The sequence below is a fragment of the Siniperca chuatsi genome, linkage group LG6 (genome assembly GCF_020085105.1).
Source record: "Siniperca chuatsi isolate FFG_IHB_CAS linkage group LG6, ASM2008510v1, whole genome shotgun sequence".
NCBI lineage: Eukaryota > Metazoa > Chordata > Actinopteri > Centrarchiformes > Sinipercidae > Siniperca > Siniperca chuatsi.
This window is the reverse complement of record NC_058047.1, coordinates 17,209,251-17,227,500: the sequence shown is the minus strand read 5'-3', so window position 1 is coordinate 17,227,500 and position 18,250 is coordinate 17,209,251. Positions and strand designations below refer to the sequence as shown.

At 38.0% G+C, this 18,250-nt stretch overlaps 2 protein-coding genes across 7 annotated transcripts in view; one reads left to right on the top strand and one right to left on the bottom strand.

The window, feature by feature from the left end:
- The window catches only part of faf1 (Fas (TNFRSF6) associated factor 1), a 70,205-nt gene extending 63,741 nt beyond the window's left edge, over nt 1–6,464 (bottom strand). Inside the window, exons 1-2 of one of the 2 annotated variants that reach the window (XM_044199128.1) lie at nt 6,136–6,464; nt 3,329–3,397 (exon numbers count right to left, since the gene is read on the bottom strand). In XM_044199128.1, coding sequence (XP_044055063.1) covers nt 3,329–3,397; nt 6,136–6,195 — 129 coding nt within the window. In that variant the 5' untranslated portion in view covers nt 6,196–6,464. The remainder of the gene's footprint in view (nt 1–3,328; nt 3,398–6,135) is intronic. The other variant, XM_044199129.1, reaches the window with a different exon arrangement.
- A 1,449-nt stretch (nt 6,465–7,913) lies between these two features.
- cdkn2c (cyclin-dependent kinase inhibitor 2C (p18, inhibits CDK4)) lies at nt 7,914–16,445 on the top strand. Of its 5 annotated transcripts, none has more exons than XM_044199133.1 (5): nt 7,917–8,205; nt 8,702–8,779; nt 9,930–10,062; nt 12,123–12,480; nt 15,497–16,445. In XM_044199133.1, exons 3-5 carry the CDS (start codon nt 9,931–9,933, stop codon nt 15,529–15,531), a joined length of 525 nt encoding a protein of 174 aa, XP_044055068.1. In that variant the 5' UTR covers nt 7,917–8,205; nt 8,702–8,779; nt 9,930; the 3' UTR covers nt 15,532–16,445. The 5 variants fall into 5 exon arrangements, with proteins under 5 accessions (XP_044055071.1, XP_044055068.1, XP_044055066.1 ...); XM_044199131.1 differs by lacking the exon at nt 7,917–8,205 and adding an exon at nt 8,227–8,423; XM_044199132.1 differs by lacking the exon at nt 7,917–8,205 and adding an exon at nt 8,227–8,423 and having other exon boundaries at nt 8,702–8,848.
- Nucleotides 16,446–18,250: the final 1,805 nt, after the last annotated feature.

Below are 18,250 nucleotides of genomic sequence, written 5' to 3'. Positions count from 1 at the left end.
AAGGTTCAAGAAATTATTATAAATAAATAAATAATTAAAAAGGTGCCCTATGGAGTTTTCTTGTAAACAAACAAAAGTATGTTTACATTCAGTGTTTCCCACTAAAACACATTTGGTGTATTCTTGGGGGTCTAACAAACATGTTGAATGCATTTTCTTCCTCATAAAACATTTTCAAAGCCGATTTTTATTTCATTTTAAATCCTACATTGTTTACATCCATGTTTATTTGCTTGCAGTCTTCTTCTTCCCTGCCTTTGTTGATGCATTGCTGCATATCTTGGCAAATTATCGCTACCTGTTGATCAGTGGAATAGTGTGAAACCTGTGAGGGCACCTTTAAGCATCAATGAAATTAATGACATGGACACCACTATCCTCTCAATTCCACTTAATATCTTATGGCTGACCTCTAATTAGCGCAGAAACAATTCCTTGAGTAACTTGAGTAACTTGATTACTAAAAATCATCGATTCAAATTATTTGCCTCGAAGCTTCGTTTAATCCATATAACTACATACAGTGCACTGTGTTTCGTACGGATGATTATTACTGTCGCACAATGCGCTTATGCTGAGTGTGATCAGAGACGGTTCATAACGTCTTTGGTGTGATTTGACAGCGCAGATTACAAAGAGGTGGAAGAGAGAGAAAATAGCGAGGGGCACAGAGAAGAGACAGGCCAGAGAAAGCGACAGAAAGTGTCCACGAAAACTCTGTACAGTGTGTCTATTGTAAAACTGAAGTAGCCTACCACAATAGCACAACGCCTATGCTTCAGCATCTCAGCAGAAAGCATAATGTTACAGTCGATGCATCCAGTCCACAGAGCGGACCCGACACAAGGTAAATAAAGGCTAATATAGAATGTAGGCTACGTTAATTATGGCTATATGTAATGGCTAGTTAACAACGTAAATCAATGTGGTGGCTAGATGTCTCTAAGTTAGCTAGGTTTTGTTCAAGATTTTAACCACAGAAAATAAAATGCTGCGGGCAATTCGTGAAAGCCTGAGCTTCATTCATGTTATTTATTATGATAGTCACAGTTCCTGTCCACTCGTTTTTGCCTCCTACAAAAGCCACAAAGAAGACAGTAAAGGCTTATGTACAAAACCAATTGGTTTTGCTCATTTTAAGAGACCTGTCTTATTATCTCTCTTTTGCATATTTATTATATTGCTCTTTAATAAAGCAAAAGTATTTCTTATTCAATTACTCAATTAATCGATGGAATAATCGGTAGAATACTCAATTACTAAAATAACTGGTAGCTGCAGCCCTACCTCTAATGCTGTCATCATCTTTGTAAAGTACTGTTGTCTGCATGATCAGTTTACCAGGAAGACATAAAATTCCTTTTTGGTAAAGTGCCACAAGCTGTTGCAGCACTTATCAGGACTAAACATACTCCAATGCAGTACTGAACAGGAGTCTTTGGTCACTGAAGATTTCACTTTTCAGTTTAGTTGTGCTTGTTCTTTTGCTAATTATTTTGTTTGTTTTGAGGTAAGAATATACTTGTTTGATCATAGTTTCTGCCCATTGCTTCTATTGATTATCAATGTGCAATGGTATATGTAAATTTAAAAAGGAGAGGATAGGCCTTTTTCATGGAGGACAATCTGACATGTCACAGTAGGAAAAGCACATGTGTATATAATAAAATGAATGATGGCTGAATTCCATTTAGCTGCTTCAGTTTCAGGGTCCTGGTATTTCTGGTTCACGGTGACACTGTCACAAGGTCCCAGTGGCTTACTGGGACATTTGAATAGAACGTAGAAACTGTTAATGTAATTAGTGACGCCTGTGCTTTTTCTACTCTCAAAGTCAAAATACCTGCTGCAAAGAAGGCATCTAGCTTTTAAAAGCTACAATATATTGTTCTGTAGTACAAACAGGTTTGGGTATAGGCTACATGAAATACATACATTTTGACAAAGGCATATATTTTATCTTTCACAATACTGTTGTGCTCAGATATCAATTTAGAATACCAAACTTCTATCCTTTGAGTATCAAACACCCATTGTAGACTTCAAAAGTGCCTGTACGAAGTTTATGGTTTGCTTCTTTACGGAGAAAAGAGGCTATAGTCCTATAGATACAAGTTTACAGTATCACATGAAGATACAAAGTAAACAAAAATGTATCAGGTGATAATATGCTGTTTGGGTCTGGTGTTTTGTTTATGTATTATGTTTATGTTTTGTTGTTTAAGAAGTAACTGTTTGAGTGGCATGCCGGGAGCTCATCAGTAAACTGCAACAGGAATTCAGACCAACGAAGATAACTGGTGGGTTGGTCGAGAGAGCTAATGATAGCTAGCTAGGACAGATTGACAAATTGAAGAGCATTAGATAGGCACTCTAATCTGCATTGAAAGGATTGAAATGGAAACAGTTTAGCCAATTTAGCCATACTTTGGCAAAAACATGATGTTTTGGAGCATACTGACCATACACATGGGCAGCAGAGGAGTGGATTATACTGTAGGAGTGGTTTGAGAAGTTCTTTGGATGTTTCTTTTATGTTTTATTTTTGCATATTTTTACCTCGGGCAATCTCAATAAAAACCACCTCCAGTTCATATGAAATCAAATATTAACATTCAGGGGAAAAGAGCAAAGGCATTATTTCACACGCACATGCCATAATTAATGAATGTATCTATTGTTTAGACTGTCATTTACTAATTAAACTGATCACAAGACGAGATACATCAGGATCTGGGTGGATTAAACACTTTCTTGCTCTGCTAAACAATATCCTGGGGGAAACACTGCTCAGTAACACACAGGCACACATAGCAGATTTGTTGTTGTAAATGTTTACAAAAACTACCAGCTACTGCAGAGGAACTGCAAGTCATCAGATTTACAGGTGCAGTGAGTCCAGGCCCCACTGTCTGTCCTGCCACTGCTTGGACTGCTGCTGCTGCTGCTGCCGCCTGCTTTAAACTCCTGCCAGCATCAGTCTAAATATAGACTGACCCTTTCCAATATGCACTGCATGGTAAAGGGCTCCTTGTTTTTCAGACTCATCATGAGTTAATACAAACTTGGCAGAACAGATTCTTTCTCAAAGTGTCTCAACTCAACATTCACGCTACCACACTTCTCAGGACACAGTCACCGCACTGAGGGGGGCAGTCTTGCCACCTTCTTAACAAAACATACTGGGTAAACTGAAGAAATGGCCATAACAGAAATTACACAGAGTGTGTGTTATTGGGTGTTAACTGCCCTATTGAACCTGTTCTCTAGATGGACTAAGTCTGTCTGTCAAAGAGCAAAGCCCAAAGCCTACAGATAATGAACTTACCACTAAATCCCAGTTATTAAGCTCTAACAGAGTGATTGCCTCTGCAATGTTGTCAATTCCAGTGCAAGCCTGTCAGAGGAAAAAACAAAGAAAAAGGAATTACAAGAGAGAAATGCATTGGACTCTTGACCCTTGCAAAGCAAGCAAAACAAAATATGTTCTTCATAGTATGAAAGGATTAATACTGCAAAGGGGGTCAGGATACACCAATTCCAATATTCCAATATCTTAGATTGATCTATTTGTATTCTTCCTGAAGTGTAAAATAAGGCAGACAACCCAAATTATGCCTTTCATTTCCTTTTTTAGACTGATCCTTGTAACAGAATCAAACACATTCTCTGATAAAATGATGACAATTTTGACCTTTGACACAAGCAGTATTAAAAATGTGTTGTGCAAGAGCAAAAAAGGCCCAGAGCCAGATAAACCTTTAGAAACATTGCTTAAAACCTGAGCAACATCTTCTGCTATGTGGTTCCCACCTTAAGGAAACAGTATGTATTTGTACCTGTGCCAAAGACAAGAACACCCAAATGGTTGAAGGATTTTAGAGCAGTAACCTTAACTTTTTTAGTCATGAAATCATCATCAGAAGCTGGACAAAGGACTCAATAAGACAATATGCAGTTTGGCTAGAGGGCAGGTTTAGGAGTTGATGATGCAACTGCTACTCTGCTTACCCACATTTATAAAACACCTAGTTTCAAAACATCTGTAAAACATGATAGCCTTCAATTTTTGGATTTATTACTGGCTGTTGACTTTTTTTTTCACAGAAAAGCTTTTAAATCATTTTAACCTTGATCCAAATATTATTGGTTGGATTGTGGATATTTTGTCAGGGAGAACACAGAGCCTGAGTAAATGTATTTTTAGACACTTGCTACTGATCCACTGGTTTTCCAGGGTTGTGTTTTATGTCCGCTTTCTTTTATAATGTATACCAAGAGAAACAGGCATATCCTGAAATATGCAGATGATACTGTTAATCGAAGTTTACTTTCAGGGCAGGAAACAAGACCTGTTACGGATGAGTTTATTAACTTGTGTGATGACCATTATTTAAAAGTAAACACCAGTAAAATCAAGGATATGATCATTTTATTTAGGTAGGGGTGCAATGTTACCCATCTGCCAGCTACAATTAAAGGTCAAATGTATGAATGAGTGGACAATTTCAAGAATCTTACATTAATGATAACAAACTGAGAACGTAATCAAAATACTGGGTAAATCTGTAAAAACAGCCAACAGACTTTGTTTCATGCAGACAAAATGTCTGTGAAATCATTACATTTTTCAAGTCTTTTTTTTGTTTGCTTAGAAGTCTACAACCTCTTTATTGAACAGAGCTGTAAAATACCTGGCAAACAATGTCATATTCATGTCATCTTTGGTTTTGTGGAGCATAAGGCTCCAGTCTCTATGTCTTTGACTTATTTGTTTTTGGTGTCTGCTGGCATTTATGTTTTTGTGCATCTGATATATCTATCATGTAGTGCATGTTTGTTTCGGTATATATCACTGCTATTATGATTTCATTACTTTAACGTCATTTTTTAATTCAGTTTTTGTTATATGCACAGCATCTGTCTCATGCAGCATCACTGACACAATGCTTAATCAGACTCCCCAGTAATCATGTAACACTTTAGGATACCTTACCCCAAGTTTCTGATTATATCTGATCTCGTGTCTGAAACACAATCTCGTGAAGCTGCAACAGTCATTGCAAAGGTAGAGAAAATGATCAGCTCAAACATTAGGAAATTACAAGTATTACCTTGTGGTTTGAGCATTACAGCACTGTATGGGTCGCAAGGATACAGGACACAACTTTAAAGTGTGGTGTCTCCTTTAGAAACTTAACAGAAACAGTGTGTAAACCTGCGTAAACACACTGGAATTAATTCTGAAATTGATTTGAGCCCTATGAACTGGCTTTGGCCATCAATGGCCTAACTAAACAATACATCTATCGTGGCCTATTCTAATCTGAATGAATGACATATCCACTCTCACCCTAACCTAACATCCAACTCAAATTAGTTAAGAGTGGAAAACTTGTTTGCTAACAAAACTAGCACTGGTTAGGCCTGTAGTCAAATATTATTAAAGTGAACACAAGGCTACAATAACAAACCCATGAGAGGGACACCATCAAAGAGAAGGTCCACGGTTAATTTTCCAAGTGTACATTTTAGAGGAAGGATGTATATTTAGTACTGATGTCAATAAGCATGATAACCACCCAAACAGGATGCTAAATTACTGCCAATTTGGAGGGGAAGCATAATTTGGTAGCCTGAATATTCTCACCATCAAAATATACTATCCTACCTGCAAATTGTGCTAAAAATCTGGTACCTTCAAGGGGTACACTGTTTCTAACGAGTATTTAAAAACCTGACAGGACAACTGGCAGTGTGTAAACAAGTTGACAGTTTACGTGAGCGCCGTAGCTCTCCTTTTAGCTAACTAGATCGTTGTTATCTGTCAAGCAAGCAAACTTGTAACCAGCGCAAAACACAAATGTTTCCACTCTTTAGATTGTCAGCTTTGGGCAGCCGTTATCTAGTTAGCGAGCTTACAGCTAATAACTGCCTTCAGAATCAGTTAGCAAGCTGTCTGTTTGTTAGCTCAGTGTGCTAGCCACAGAAAGCAAAGCTCTGCTCAGGTCTGCTGTTTACGACGCCAGTCAGGTCGTGTGTACTGTTGTTGACAGTGGCCCAAGGTAATTCAACAACGGCAAACAGATTACTAACTACTGAATCAAATATTTTGGACATACAAAAGAGACACACCTGAAAGTCGGCCAGAATCATTTCTCTATCCATGTTGCTATCGCCGCTTTCGGAGGCCATGGCAATGACTGGCTAAAAGCAATTCTTCTTCCACTGGCTCTCGTCGCTTTCTCGCCTCACAGAGGGACACGGAGTGTTAATAAAATACTTTGCTTAGACGTGGCGACGAGTGAGAAGTTGGCAAATTGGAAATATCAAACTTTATCGGGATTTAACCTCTTCCGATAGTCAAAATTCTGTAAAGTAACGTTACAGTGCTCAGTTATCGCATATCATTATTGTCATCTAGTCCATTGCTTTACGGCTGACGTAAAGTGGCTGCAGATGTTGTAAAAACTCGAGCCGAGGACGTGAGCTTGCTAACGTTACTTACAGTTGACTTTTCTGTTGCTATATAAACATGACCGTCTGTCTTTTTCATGCTATCGGCACTGAAAAGACGTTAGACCATATTTCCTTTCCCCATATCAATATGCTTAGAAGCTTCGTTTCACTCTGTGCTTAAACACTTAGTGCGTCTGCTCAGTTTGTAGGTTCAGGTTATCTTGTCTTGGGCAGCGTACCTTTACAGTAGCTAAAAATGTACACTATGGGCTACATATTTAATATTCTGTAAGCCAGGGTTTTCCACATACTTTCAGCACGAGGTCCCTGACTTAATGTGATTTTGTCCCAAAGGACTCCAGAGCTTTTACAGGCCTGTTATAGTCTAAATGTAGGCGTTGAGGTCAGAGTAGCCTAATGTTGTCTGTGGTCCTTCTCACCCCACTTTTGAGAGCCACTGATCCAATGCTGCAGCAGGTCAGAAGACAGGGGACAGTCTGGATGACATGATGCAAATGCATACAAATCGAGAGTGTGTGCGCAAAAGCAGACATAGGCCCTATGCCTGTTACCTTGATTCATAAACCCCAGTGGCCCCTGAGTCACGTGCCCTTCAGCTATCAGTAGTGGCACAAAAATAAACAATCTACCCTGTTAGGGAAGACAGGGTCAAGCCAACGATGATGGACATGGCAGTGGAGCGAGAGAAGAAATAGGACAGGGTACATGAATGTAGGCCTAGCAAGAGACAGGTCCCCGATCAGATGCAGCACCAGGGTGATGGAACAAACAATAACCTACAGTTTTACGATGAACCAGTGTAAATCTCTTTATGTCTGTCGCGGTAATTTGTTTTATCATTTAGAGCATTCTATATCTTCGGACAGATAATAATTGGCCTACGGACAATTGGAGGACTGAAAAGTATTGATTTTTCCATTTGCGCAGACAACAAACGCGACTGATGCGCTCAAATGTCAGTCGATAGCGCAAGAGGATTTCTAATTCCCGCAACTATGAATGCGTGTGACGACAAGTGCCTGTTTGTCCTTGACTGGACAAAGCGTGTTCCACCTCCGGCACCGAATAAGCGCAAAACCAAATTTTGGGTCTTTACTCACAGCAACTATACGCACCATGTTGCGTATCTTAACAGCCTATTGACCGATTACACCTGAGAACATCAGTCACATGACCTGATTTGACCTTATTATTACCTATTACCTGTTTCCGCAGTGTTATAGGCTACAGTATATGACACTAAATCTCATTAGCAAAGGTCTGTGTAGGCTTGATGTATAAATCCTGTCAGTGCGCATATCCTCATGCACTACTAGTTCCTGCGTGAAGGGTGACGCATGAATTCTTTATGTGAGTACACAGTGAATCCCTACACACCTGACTTCAGCGCCGCAGCAGACACCTAACCAGGCTTTGAGGTTATATAAAGTCCCATCACTAGATGGCGGCATGATGAAAGGAAACTGAAAGATACCCGATGACACTAGCCTATAAAAAGCCTCTCTTGCTCTTTCACTGGAAATTATAAATACAGATAAAGTAAGGCTCACTGATTATATCAATATGCTACAATGTGACGGTGTTCTCTGGCATAAAATCTCCATATGGCAGTGATGAATGCGGGCACCTTTATCAACGTTGCGTTGTTACAGCATCATGGTTTCTTTTCCAAAGCTCCCGCCTATCATTTAGCTCTATCCAATCACGCCATCTCATCTTTTTTTGGTAAGTATTTCAAATTATTTACTCAGTCAAGCTGTAAAGGCGAACATCCTGCCTCCTACAGCTCAATCTACACTTCAGATGAACCATGCTTTGTGGTGTCAGTGACGATATTTAATCAGGAGCTAAGCTGTGTTTGGATATTTAGCCTGTACCAAATTTTGAAAGAAATTCAATCGGACATCGTTGTGACAGTTGTTCATGGAGGATCATCGAATTCGGTATGTTTACTTTTGAAAATCAAATGAATCTCGTGATTGTGTGATCTTCGTGCTGATTGGCTGTCCTCTCTCAATCTCTCAGTTTGCATGCTGACATTATAACAGGATGGCAGCCGAATACAGAAACGCACTTTTTACATGTTGGCAAAATCTTTTGAAAATGAGCGGGAAGTGACATCACATCTCTTGATAATATGCGTAGATGTAACCATTTTATGTAAATGCATTTATTTTTCTGTTGTTGTTGTTGTTATTGAAATTTTGTGTTGCTTTTTCAGCGTTCGGCTCGGTAGGATGGCACCCAATGACCAGTTACATGGAGGAAGGCTTGTGTTACGGTTTTAATCATATTTAAAGTAAGGGTTTTTTTCAAACATCAATCCTACAAATTTAAGCTTGGACTACTAAAGTTATTATAGCTGCAGGTAGGTTATATCCTATGTATACAAAAATGTTTTAGCCTATTGTAAATATGTGTTGCTTCTGTGGGAAGACAGAAACACATTAAGATATCTAGTTAAATATTAAATTCAGCATCTCCCCCAAATCAGCCGCTAAAAAAAAAAATCGGGTCACAAGACCATGCTGTGAGATAGTGCTCTCTCAATATGTGGGAAAATAATTGTTGTTTTTACATTGTTTCCACATAATTATTACGCACAATACCACAAACAAAATCAAAAATGAGTATGCCAGTCACTCAGATGTAGCAGAATATGCTTTGGAGCTGAATTGCATAACTAACATAACTTTATAGGAGCATGTAGAAAATTTTAAAGTAATTGGCTACTGATCCATTTGAATTTGGAGATAACATTGTGCAGATCATAGAGCTAGGGGGACTTATTGACTGGTCTCGATACTGATTGGGCACGAAAATATTGATGCCATAAGATGTGAAAGTGAAGTTTCATAACTCGCCTATCATTGTGTAAAATGCACATCTGCAAATTCTTGCTGGGTAAAAGTAAAAAGTAATCCATAACCATATCATTGTTTAGTCTTTCAGCATGGGAGAGAAGCTGAAACAGGAAACTGTATTAGTTATTCATGCCTTATATATATACAAAATAGTCCCTATTGTTCCTCACCAATCAATATTACAAAAATATACAAAAACAAAACAACAATAATAATCTCAGTTCATCTAAACATCCATATAGCAACAAACAAAAAAACAACAAATCAAAGGAAGCCTTTTGTACTTATTTATTTTGCAGGCCTGTCTTCAAGAACCTCTTTAGCTGCTTCTTAAAAGCTTTTGCTGTAGATTCTTGAAATATAAAGCATGGTAAAATGTTCCAGTGAGACATGGCTCTTATTATGTTTTTTTTTTCATAGCATTGGTCTTTGATAGGTTTTGGTAGGTCAAGCCCATGTATGATGTAAGGGTAGGAGGGTGGTGCCTAGGATATACACTTGACCAGACTGCCTCCTGGATTCTACATTTTTTTCCACACAGCCCTTCAAAAACCTTGGCTTCTATCTCTTTATATTTTTTACAAGAATGGCTGACACGTCACTAGCTGACAAGCTCTGCAATGCCTCTGCCAGTGGAAAGCTACCTGAAGTGTTGTTTTTGCTGGAAAATGGAGCAGATGTTAATGGATTTAATAAATACACGAGAACTGCACTGCAGGTTAGTATAATCCGCTTTCAAATTAGTTTGTGAAAGTGAACTTGGAAAAATATATCTTTTTATGTTATTTTTTTACTTTAGTGAGACAAGTAGCATGTTTGACTTCCTTATTTTTGTGTACTGTTGTACAGGATATAAGGCCTAGTCACATTTTATCTTCAAATAGACTTTGTTATCATCATTACATAAAATTAAATAGTCTAAATAGATATAAATCGTTTCAAATGAAGAAATCTCTGGACAGATGGCAGAGAAGAGTTTGGTCTTTGTAGCATCTGGATACACTAAGTCAAACAAAATGGCTACATAGCTTACCAAAATCATTCTGAAATTCACAGTTTTGCTGTTATAAATTATTTCATCTCAGATTATTATAAAAGTGTAGATTAATATGAATACATCTGAGGTTTTTTTATGGAACGAGAAGATGTTATTTTATCACAACCTAATGTAGTTTGAGCATAGATTTTGCACTAGATCCTGAGAAAGAAGTTACTGAGATATAACAACGAATAAGCCCATTTTAGTATTATTGTAATAAAGGAAATGCATGCTACAAAGCAAAATTGAATTTGAAGGTTACTGGTGGAGTGAGAGAAAGGAATGACAAAATGGTGGTGCTGAGAAAATGGTGGCTGTGGGGCTCTCTTAGTTACACAATATGCCTGTCCCTGCTTGGATTTATACAGGCCTAGATTTTTTCTAATACAGTTTGCATAGAAGTCATATACTGGCAAAAGTCACTAATAGTGATACTCATATTACTATTAACAGTACTAGTAATGATTGTAATAGTAATAATAATAAGGGTATCTTAAAATGATCACTGCAGTGGAGTCTTTTTAGTCTCTTCGTCTTAATAATAAATCACATTTCATATGCAGCTCTAATTTTGTTTCAATGTTGAAAAAAGCTACATCACCCCTTGGTCTCTTTTTGATAGTGTCCAATTGTTAATAGACCATTATTACTATCGCACTAATCTATTAATGGGGCGACTTTGGCTTAGTACGGGGCGACTGTGGCTTAGTGGTAGAGCGGGTCGTCCATCAATCGGGCGGTTCGATCCCGGCTTCCCCTCGCCCACACGTCGAAGTGTCCTTGGGCAAGACACTGAACCCCAAATTGCTCCCGTGTGTGTGAATGCTTAGTTACTTTAATGCGCAGTTCTGCCATCCAGTGTGAATGTGATATGTGGTACAGACCATGTTAACCCTCTACTGCACACATTATAGTTTTTCATAAAACATTTTTTTGGAAGATTGAGGCTCTGATAATGTATCAATGATCAAAATTGTCACTCTGGGGGTCAGAGTTCATATCCATGTAGGGTAGTAAAACACCAAGGAAAATCTGATAGTTTACAGTACATTTATTGGGTAAAATACATTAGAAATAAGCACTCTTTTTATTTGTTTTTATAAAGTATTTGTTCAGAGCAAGCACAGTTTTAATAATTGTAACAGATTGTGCAGAAAGTATAATTTTATATTTAGATCTATATTTATATTTTTTATTTATATATTTATAATTTTATATTTTATAACAGACATAGAATGTCACTGTGTCCATTGCCTGTGAATTTCAGTCGATATGTTCATAAAAAAACATTGACCAAGACCTTCATTTTACATCACATTACAAGTCCATTAAGCACAATACTACTTTGAAAAGTAGCCTAACTGCACAATATATATATTTTATATATATTATTTTCTCAAAAACCTATCAAATACTCAAATACACATGTACATATGTTTGTGAAATGTATCTTCCCTTCCACTCAGACCATGCAGTCCCCCCATAGCCTACATCATACCTACTCCTGCACTTCATTAGGAGGAATAAAAATTAAATGTGGGAGGAGTGATGAGGGACAAATGGTATGCAGTACAGGGTTAATAGTCTATAATAAGCTAGTGATAAATAATAGCCTTAAAGGCTATTAGCCTATTATGGTTAGGTTGTAGCCTACAGGCCTATGTTTCGACCTACTCATTTCTTCTCATCCACCATCTCCCTCATCTGCTTGTTTTCCTCCTCCGTCTGTCTTTGTGCAGGTGGTGATGTTGGGGAACACCGCCGTGGTTGAGGCTCTTCTCGCGGCGGGGGCAAACCCCAACGTACGTGACCCGGTCCTTAGCCTCACCGTGACGCACGACGCCGCACGCCAGGGATTCATAGACTCTGTGCGCGCGCTGGTGGATGGCGGGGCAGATACGAACCTCGTGGATGAGAAAGGTAACCTGCCGCTGCACCTGGCCGCCATGGAGGGCCATCTGGAGGTGGTCCAGCTGCTGATCGAACGCACCGCGAACCCTTGGACGCCCAACTATCTGGGATACACCGCCGGACAGCTCGCGCTCCACCACAGGAGGATGGCCACTGTCAAATACATCAACGAGTATTTGAGCTCACGTGAGTAGTCTGCAGTTACTGGTGTAGGCTACCTGTACAGTAATGCAACAGCATATATAACAAGTCTTGTCGTTATGAAGTTTTTGATGTTATGTCCATTCTAAGTTTTTTTTTCTCATTTGTTAAAATAACCTATAACTGTCCATAAATCCAGGTCTTACTTTTAAAGAAAGATTCTTTATTCTTTCTTCAAGCTTCACAGTAGGCTACAAGAATACTGCCATTCAATATGTATATATCCTTTTCAATATGCAGTTGTGGACTTGTTTTGGAAGTAGTCAGAGGAGTCCTGTATATGCTGTTTCGCTAATAAAATTTTACGAATAAAGAATATTTCTGTTACTCCACTAGAACAAAAAATTGAGAAAAGTGTGAAAACAACAGTAACAGAGAACTGGGGCTTCTGAATTTAAAGCAACAATAACCCTATTAGGACTATATGCTTCGTCCCCTCTTCTGCCTGAAGCGGCAGCAGAGGGGACGTCTGAGCACATTTTAGACCATGTATAAAACGGATTGTCACAATTTCTATATGACGACTGTTTCCTGATATGTGTATTATTTACAGTCATACGTCTCCAGCAAACTTCAAAATATTATTCTATAGCCTGCAATAAATAAACACGAGCTGGTTTTGTTTTGTTTTGAACTAAACTTAATAATGAGCTTTTGAACGCCCCGTTGTAGAACATATTGCCCTGCGCTGCCCGCCTCCTTCTCAGTCTGACTTTGAAGTTAAACACCGTGTAGCTAATATCATGACACGTTGTGATGTTTGACAGTCGTGTTGTCATGATGATGAAAGGATATCGTTCAGTTAAATGAATCATTTAGCTACCAGCCATTTGAAAGTGTGGGTATGGCCGTGCTCTCATGTTCAGATTTTTGTTTACTAAATGTTAGCGAAATGATTACACTAGTTTCAAAATACGACAAGCCTTAAAGTATTTAGTCACAACGTGGCTACACATGGCCTGCATACAAAGGTTTAACCTCGACTCGACGGTATCGAAAGTCAAAGTCACTGTCATCTTGATGCTTCTTCTGAACTCTGTATCTTTCTTTCTCTCTGTGTGTGTATTTGCTTTGGTTATTCACGGGAACACACAATCTCGCTATAGGGGCTTACCAGTTTCGAGACAATAAAGTTCAACCATTCAAATGTTAAAAGGTTGGTTTAGGTCAGGCATATGGTTAAGAATATGGTTATTGCAAAATGTCAGGGAATGAATGTGAGTCAATGCAATGTCCAAGTGCCATAAACCACATGAGAGTAATCCAGAGAGTTCTGATCGTTTGTTGTGTGAGAAAGTTATTGCTCCGCGAGTGAACATGCAAAAGAACATTCAAGCACACACATTTAAAAGGAAGCAGAAAAACAAGTTCATCAGTGTGCCGTTATTATTATTGTTGTATATAGCCACTTTGCAGTGCATTACAACCGTTTAGCTACAACCTGATTATTTTAAATCTAAATAGGTCTAAGTGTTGTGATATTGCATTAATTTAATAAAACTTAATGAAAGAATATTTTTACTGCTCTGTTTAAATCTAATGTTATTTGAGAAAGGCTGTCAAATTAATGCTCTAGCTAAATTCTTTTGTAAAGCCATTTCATTAACAAAAGCTTAAAAATGCCGAGTTATTTCCAGCCACGGCTCTAAGCCTACCACACACTGCTGCATTAGCTGTTTTGATTGTGTGTTGGACGGCTTGTTTAACGTTCAGAAACAAAGACATGATCATTACTGACCCCAGAACTACTGTACCTTATGGTCACCGTGTTTATAAACTGTAACCTCCTCTATTTGTTAACATAATGGCTGTACAAATTGTATACTTTCAAAAACAGAGGATCCATATATATAATAAAACTTTCTTTTAGTGTGTTGTTTTTAATGCACACTCCCTGTCTGCCCCATGAGCGTGTGTGTACGCGCATCTCTCTCGCTCTCTGCCTGTCTGTCTCACACCATATATAATAAATATTTATTATATAATATATAATAAAACTTTCTTTTAGTGTGTTGTTTTTAATGCACACTCCCTGTCTGCCCCATGAGCGTGTGTGTACGCGCATCTCTCTCGCTCTCTGCCTGTCTGTCTCACACCATCAATGGACTGCAATAAAGCACACTGTTTAGGCGATGCAGCATAACACTGATGCACAATGTCAGTTGCACATAAATAAAGTGAGTGACGTTAGTATCCTCTATATTTTTGTTGTGATTGGAATAATTTTGATCTTCCTGTCTAAGTGAAGATGACAAATAAAACACAGTAACGATATGTTATAATTTAACAAACGCTTTAGCTTATATTTCTCACCTGTGTCACCTATGATGTTGTACTATGCAGCCATTCTTCCGCTCTGCCCAGGTGACCTGAGACTGAAGCTGAAGCCATGTTTAAAATAATTCAAAGGTCCTTGTGTGCAGGCCTGTAGGCGAGGCTGAGCAAGAGGTGGGCAGGTTATTTTTTCGATTAACAAGGGGGAAAAAAGGAAAAGAAGGAGGAGGAGTTAACCATATATGGGCGTCAATCCGGGAGTCATTTGACGACCCAACTATACAGAGTTTGGATTGGCTGGACAGTGTGAGAAGGAGGCTGAAAAACAGCAAGACCTGAGACAATGAGCGAGTCTGTGTCTGAAGCTGGTCAAACCTGTTATACCTCAAAAATTAAAAATTTTCACGGAGAACTGTCTACTCTTTTTCTGATAGCACAGGTGGAGTTTTATGGAGCTTCTTTTTGGCAATGCCTCATTTTCTTTCCTTTTCAAAATCATATTTTGGTCATGACTTATGATAAACAAAATCATACCAGGCTGATTTCTTCTTTTAGTTCCCTGGACGGATCTGTGTGCCATAGTAAAATATATACACTATTATAATGTTTATTTCTCATATTGTATGCTGTTATATTATTGTGTTTATTTAGCCTATTATTGCTTTATTAGTGTTTATGTTTGCATTAAGATAAATTAAACTCATTCAATCTTTTCTCTCTTTCACAGAGTTAGAGGAGGAGGAGGATGAAGATGAAACCTAATGCTTATGCCTGTCAGCTCTTGTATTTTTGCTGATATTTTAACATTTTACTCTATATTTTCTAAAATCCTTTGTTTGTTATATTTCTGAAATGACACATGTATGTACATTTGCATATGCTGTTTGGAGAGAACGGCACATGTTCATAAGTTTAAAAAAATATGCTAAATTGGGATGCCAAAATAAAAACAACAATAACATTGATTAATATAAGGTTCATGATAATGTTTGGTTCTAATAGTTTTTTGGATTCTGTCTTTATCTGAGAGCCACCTTCATATATTCTCTGGTATCCTCGTGCAGCTATTTTATTTTCTCTGCAGCCTTATGGTGTGACCAGTACAGACAAAGCCACAGAGAGTTAATGCAGAGGCATTAAGGAAGTTTCACTGCTGCTGTTATGTTTCAACACTAAGTCAGTAACATCTGGGAACTCTGAGTGTCAAAATAAATCAGATGATGTCAGATCAGACTTCAGAGGAGGCTTGAATTGTGTACAAAATGTGACATTGTTGCCAAATTCCTAATTTGTTCCATTTATATACAATGAGGATACAGTCACTGACTGTCAGAGTGACTATCTATCAAAACAATGCCTAATATCCACTGAGTTACTAGGTGCACCTGTAGAATCTAATGCAAACCAGTAAAACTGCACTACAATAAGTCCTATTGAGTTTATAATGTTCAGGCTATTACACTGTGTCAAAGACACACTGACTCAACTCATATCGTCATTTGTAAGGATGCTGCATTTAACTGAGAGGTTTCTCTAATATCTTGCTCACCGCTACTGAAAAACACCCCTCTTTCTTTCTTCTTCTGCTGGCTGATTAATGTGAATGTAAAACATTTAAATATTGCCAAAGCATCAAAGGTCTTATAATATGACATAATAAAAGACAGCAATTAATATCCCTGCTTGTTCCCATTTTTATCAGTGTGTGTGTGTGTGTGTTTGTGTGTGTGTGTGTGTGTGTGTGTGTGTGAGAGAGAGAGAGAGCTCAAAGGCCTCTGACAATTCTCCTGTGACCCTCTAATGACAATGACAAAAGTGACTTTCAGTTTATTCAACAGGGAAAAAGGACATTTGTAAAGGTCATTTATCTGCACAACTTCCTTGTTTTCTTTGACTCCTAACTGAAACGATGTATGTGTGTGTGTGTGTGTGTACATGTCATGGCGACGCCAGCACAGTCTAAGAAGCTGCAGCACTTAATACGGGGTGACTCGTATCTTTAATATACACACATACAGGTCATTGTTAGCATATCGCTGACACTATGTTAATATAAACTTTTCTTTTCGCTGCCGACTGTTTTAGGCTAAGTGTCATTTAATCTTCATATAGGTTCATTGTGCGCTAAAGGTAAAATCTTTGGAACAGGTTTAGAGTGAGGGGGAGTCTTATCCTTTGGTCCTCTGTTCAAATATTAAACTATTAAGATCATTTTTATCACCAACTATTTAAGCTCCGCCGTGTAAAGCCCCGCGGTGAAGTTGGAGGAGGAGGCAGTAGGACTGTTAGCTCTCCTCTCTGCCCTAGCTGCTCAAATGACACAGTACCAATGTTTTTTTCAATAGCTGCTTTCATGCAGACCGATGATGCTGAAGCACTAAAATCCAATACGAAGAGGTGAGTCCTATTTGGCCAGTGTAGTAATAATTTTTGGTATTGATTTGATGTCACTGGGTCACATTAGATGGAAGTTACTGAAGAAACTTCCATTATTTTCTATTAAAATATTTATGTCAAATAAATTAATTACACATTAGCTATCACAATAAGTGTGTTGTATGGGAACAATTTTTTATTCAAAATATTCACTAATACAGGCAAGTCAGCATGAAGGTATAGGACAAACTAAATCTGTCTCATATAGTACACTTACTTTGATTGCTAATGTGTAATTCATTTATTTTACATAAATATTTTCATAGAAAATAATGGTAATAATTTTAATAATAGCTTCCATGTAATGTGACCAGTGAATCCAAATTAATGCCAGAAATTATTAGTACACTGGCCAAATACAACACACCTCTTTACAATACATTTTGATATTGATTTGGAGTCACTGGGTCACATCACATGGAGGCTATTGGGAAAAAAATCATGAATGTTCTATAAAAATACATCTGTAAAATAGAAGAAGCTCTAAAATCTATTATGAAGAGGTGAGTCCTATTTGGCCAGTGTAATAATACGTTTTGGTATTGATTTGGAGTCACTGGGTCACATTAGATGGAAAGGAACTGCCATTATTTTCTGTTAAAATATTTATGTAAAATAATTTTATTGCACATTAGCTATCAAAATAAGTGTGTTACATGAGAACAATTTAGTATAATTTTTTAATCAAAATTTTCACCAATATAATCAAGTCAGCATGAAGGTATTGCAAAGAACATCGTATTGTGTCATTTAAACAGTGTATTGATGATCCCTAAGTCGAGCGGGAGCTGGGAGGAGAGCTAACCGTCCTTCTGCTGCCAAAACTGGGTGATACTGAGCAAGAAGACGCCGCTGGGTGTTGTTTTAGCTAGGCTACTTACTTTGTTATAAGATTAGTTTGTCACACTTCTCCTCTCCGAATAGCCTATATTAAACCAGAGATTTGTATGCGTCATGTTGTTCAAACACGTGGGGGTATATTCGTAGAGAGCTTTTTATACACTGTGCTAATACACCTGGTCCACTTATGAGCTCTTAGGCCTCT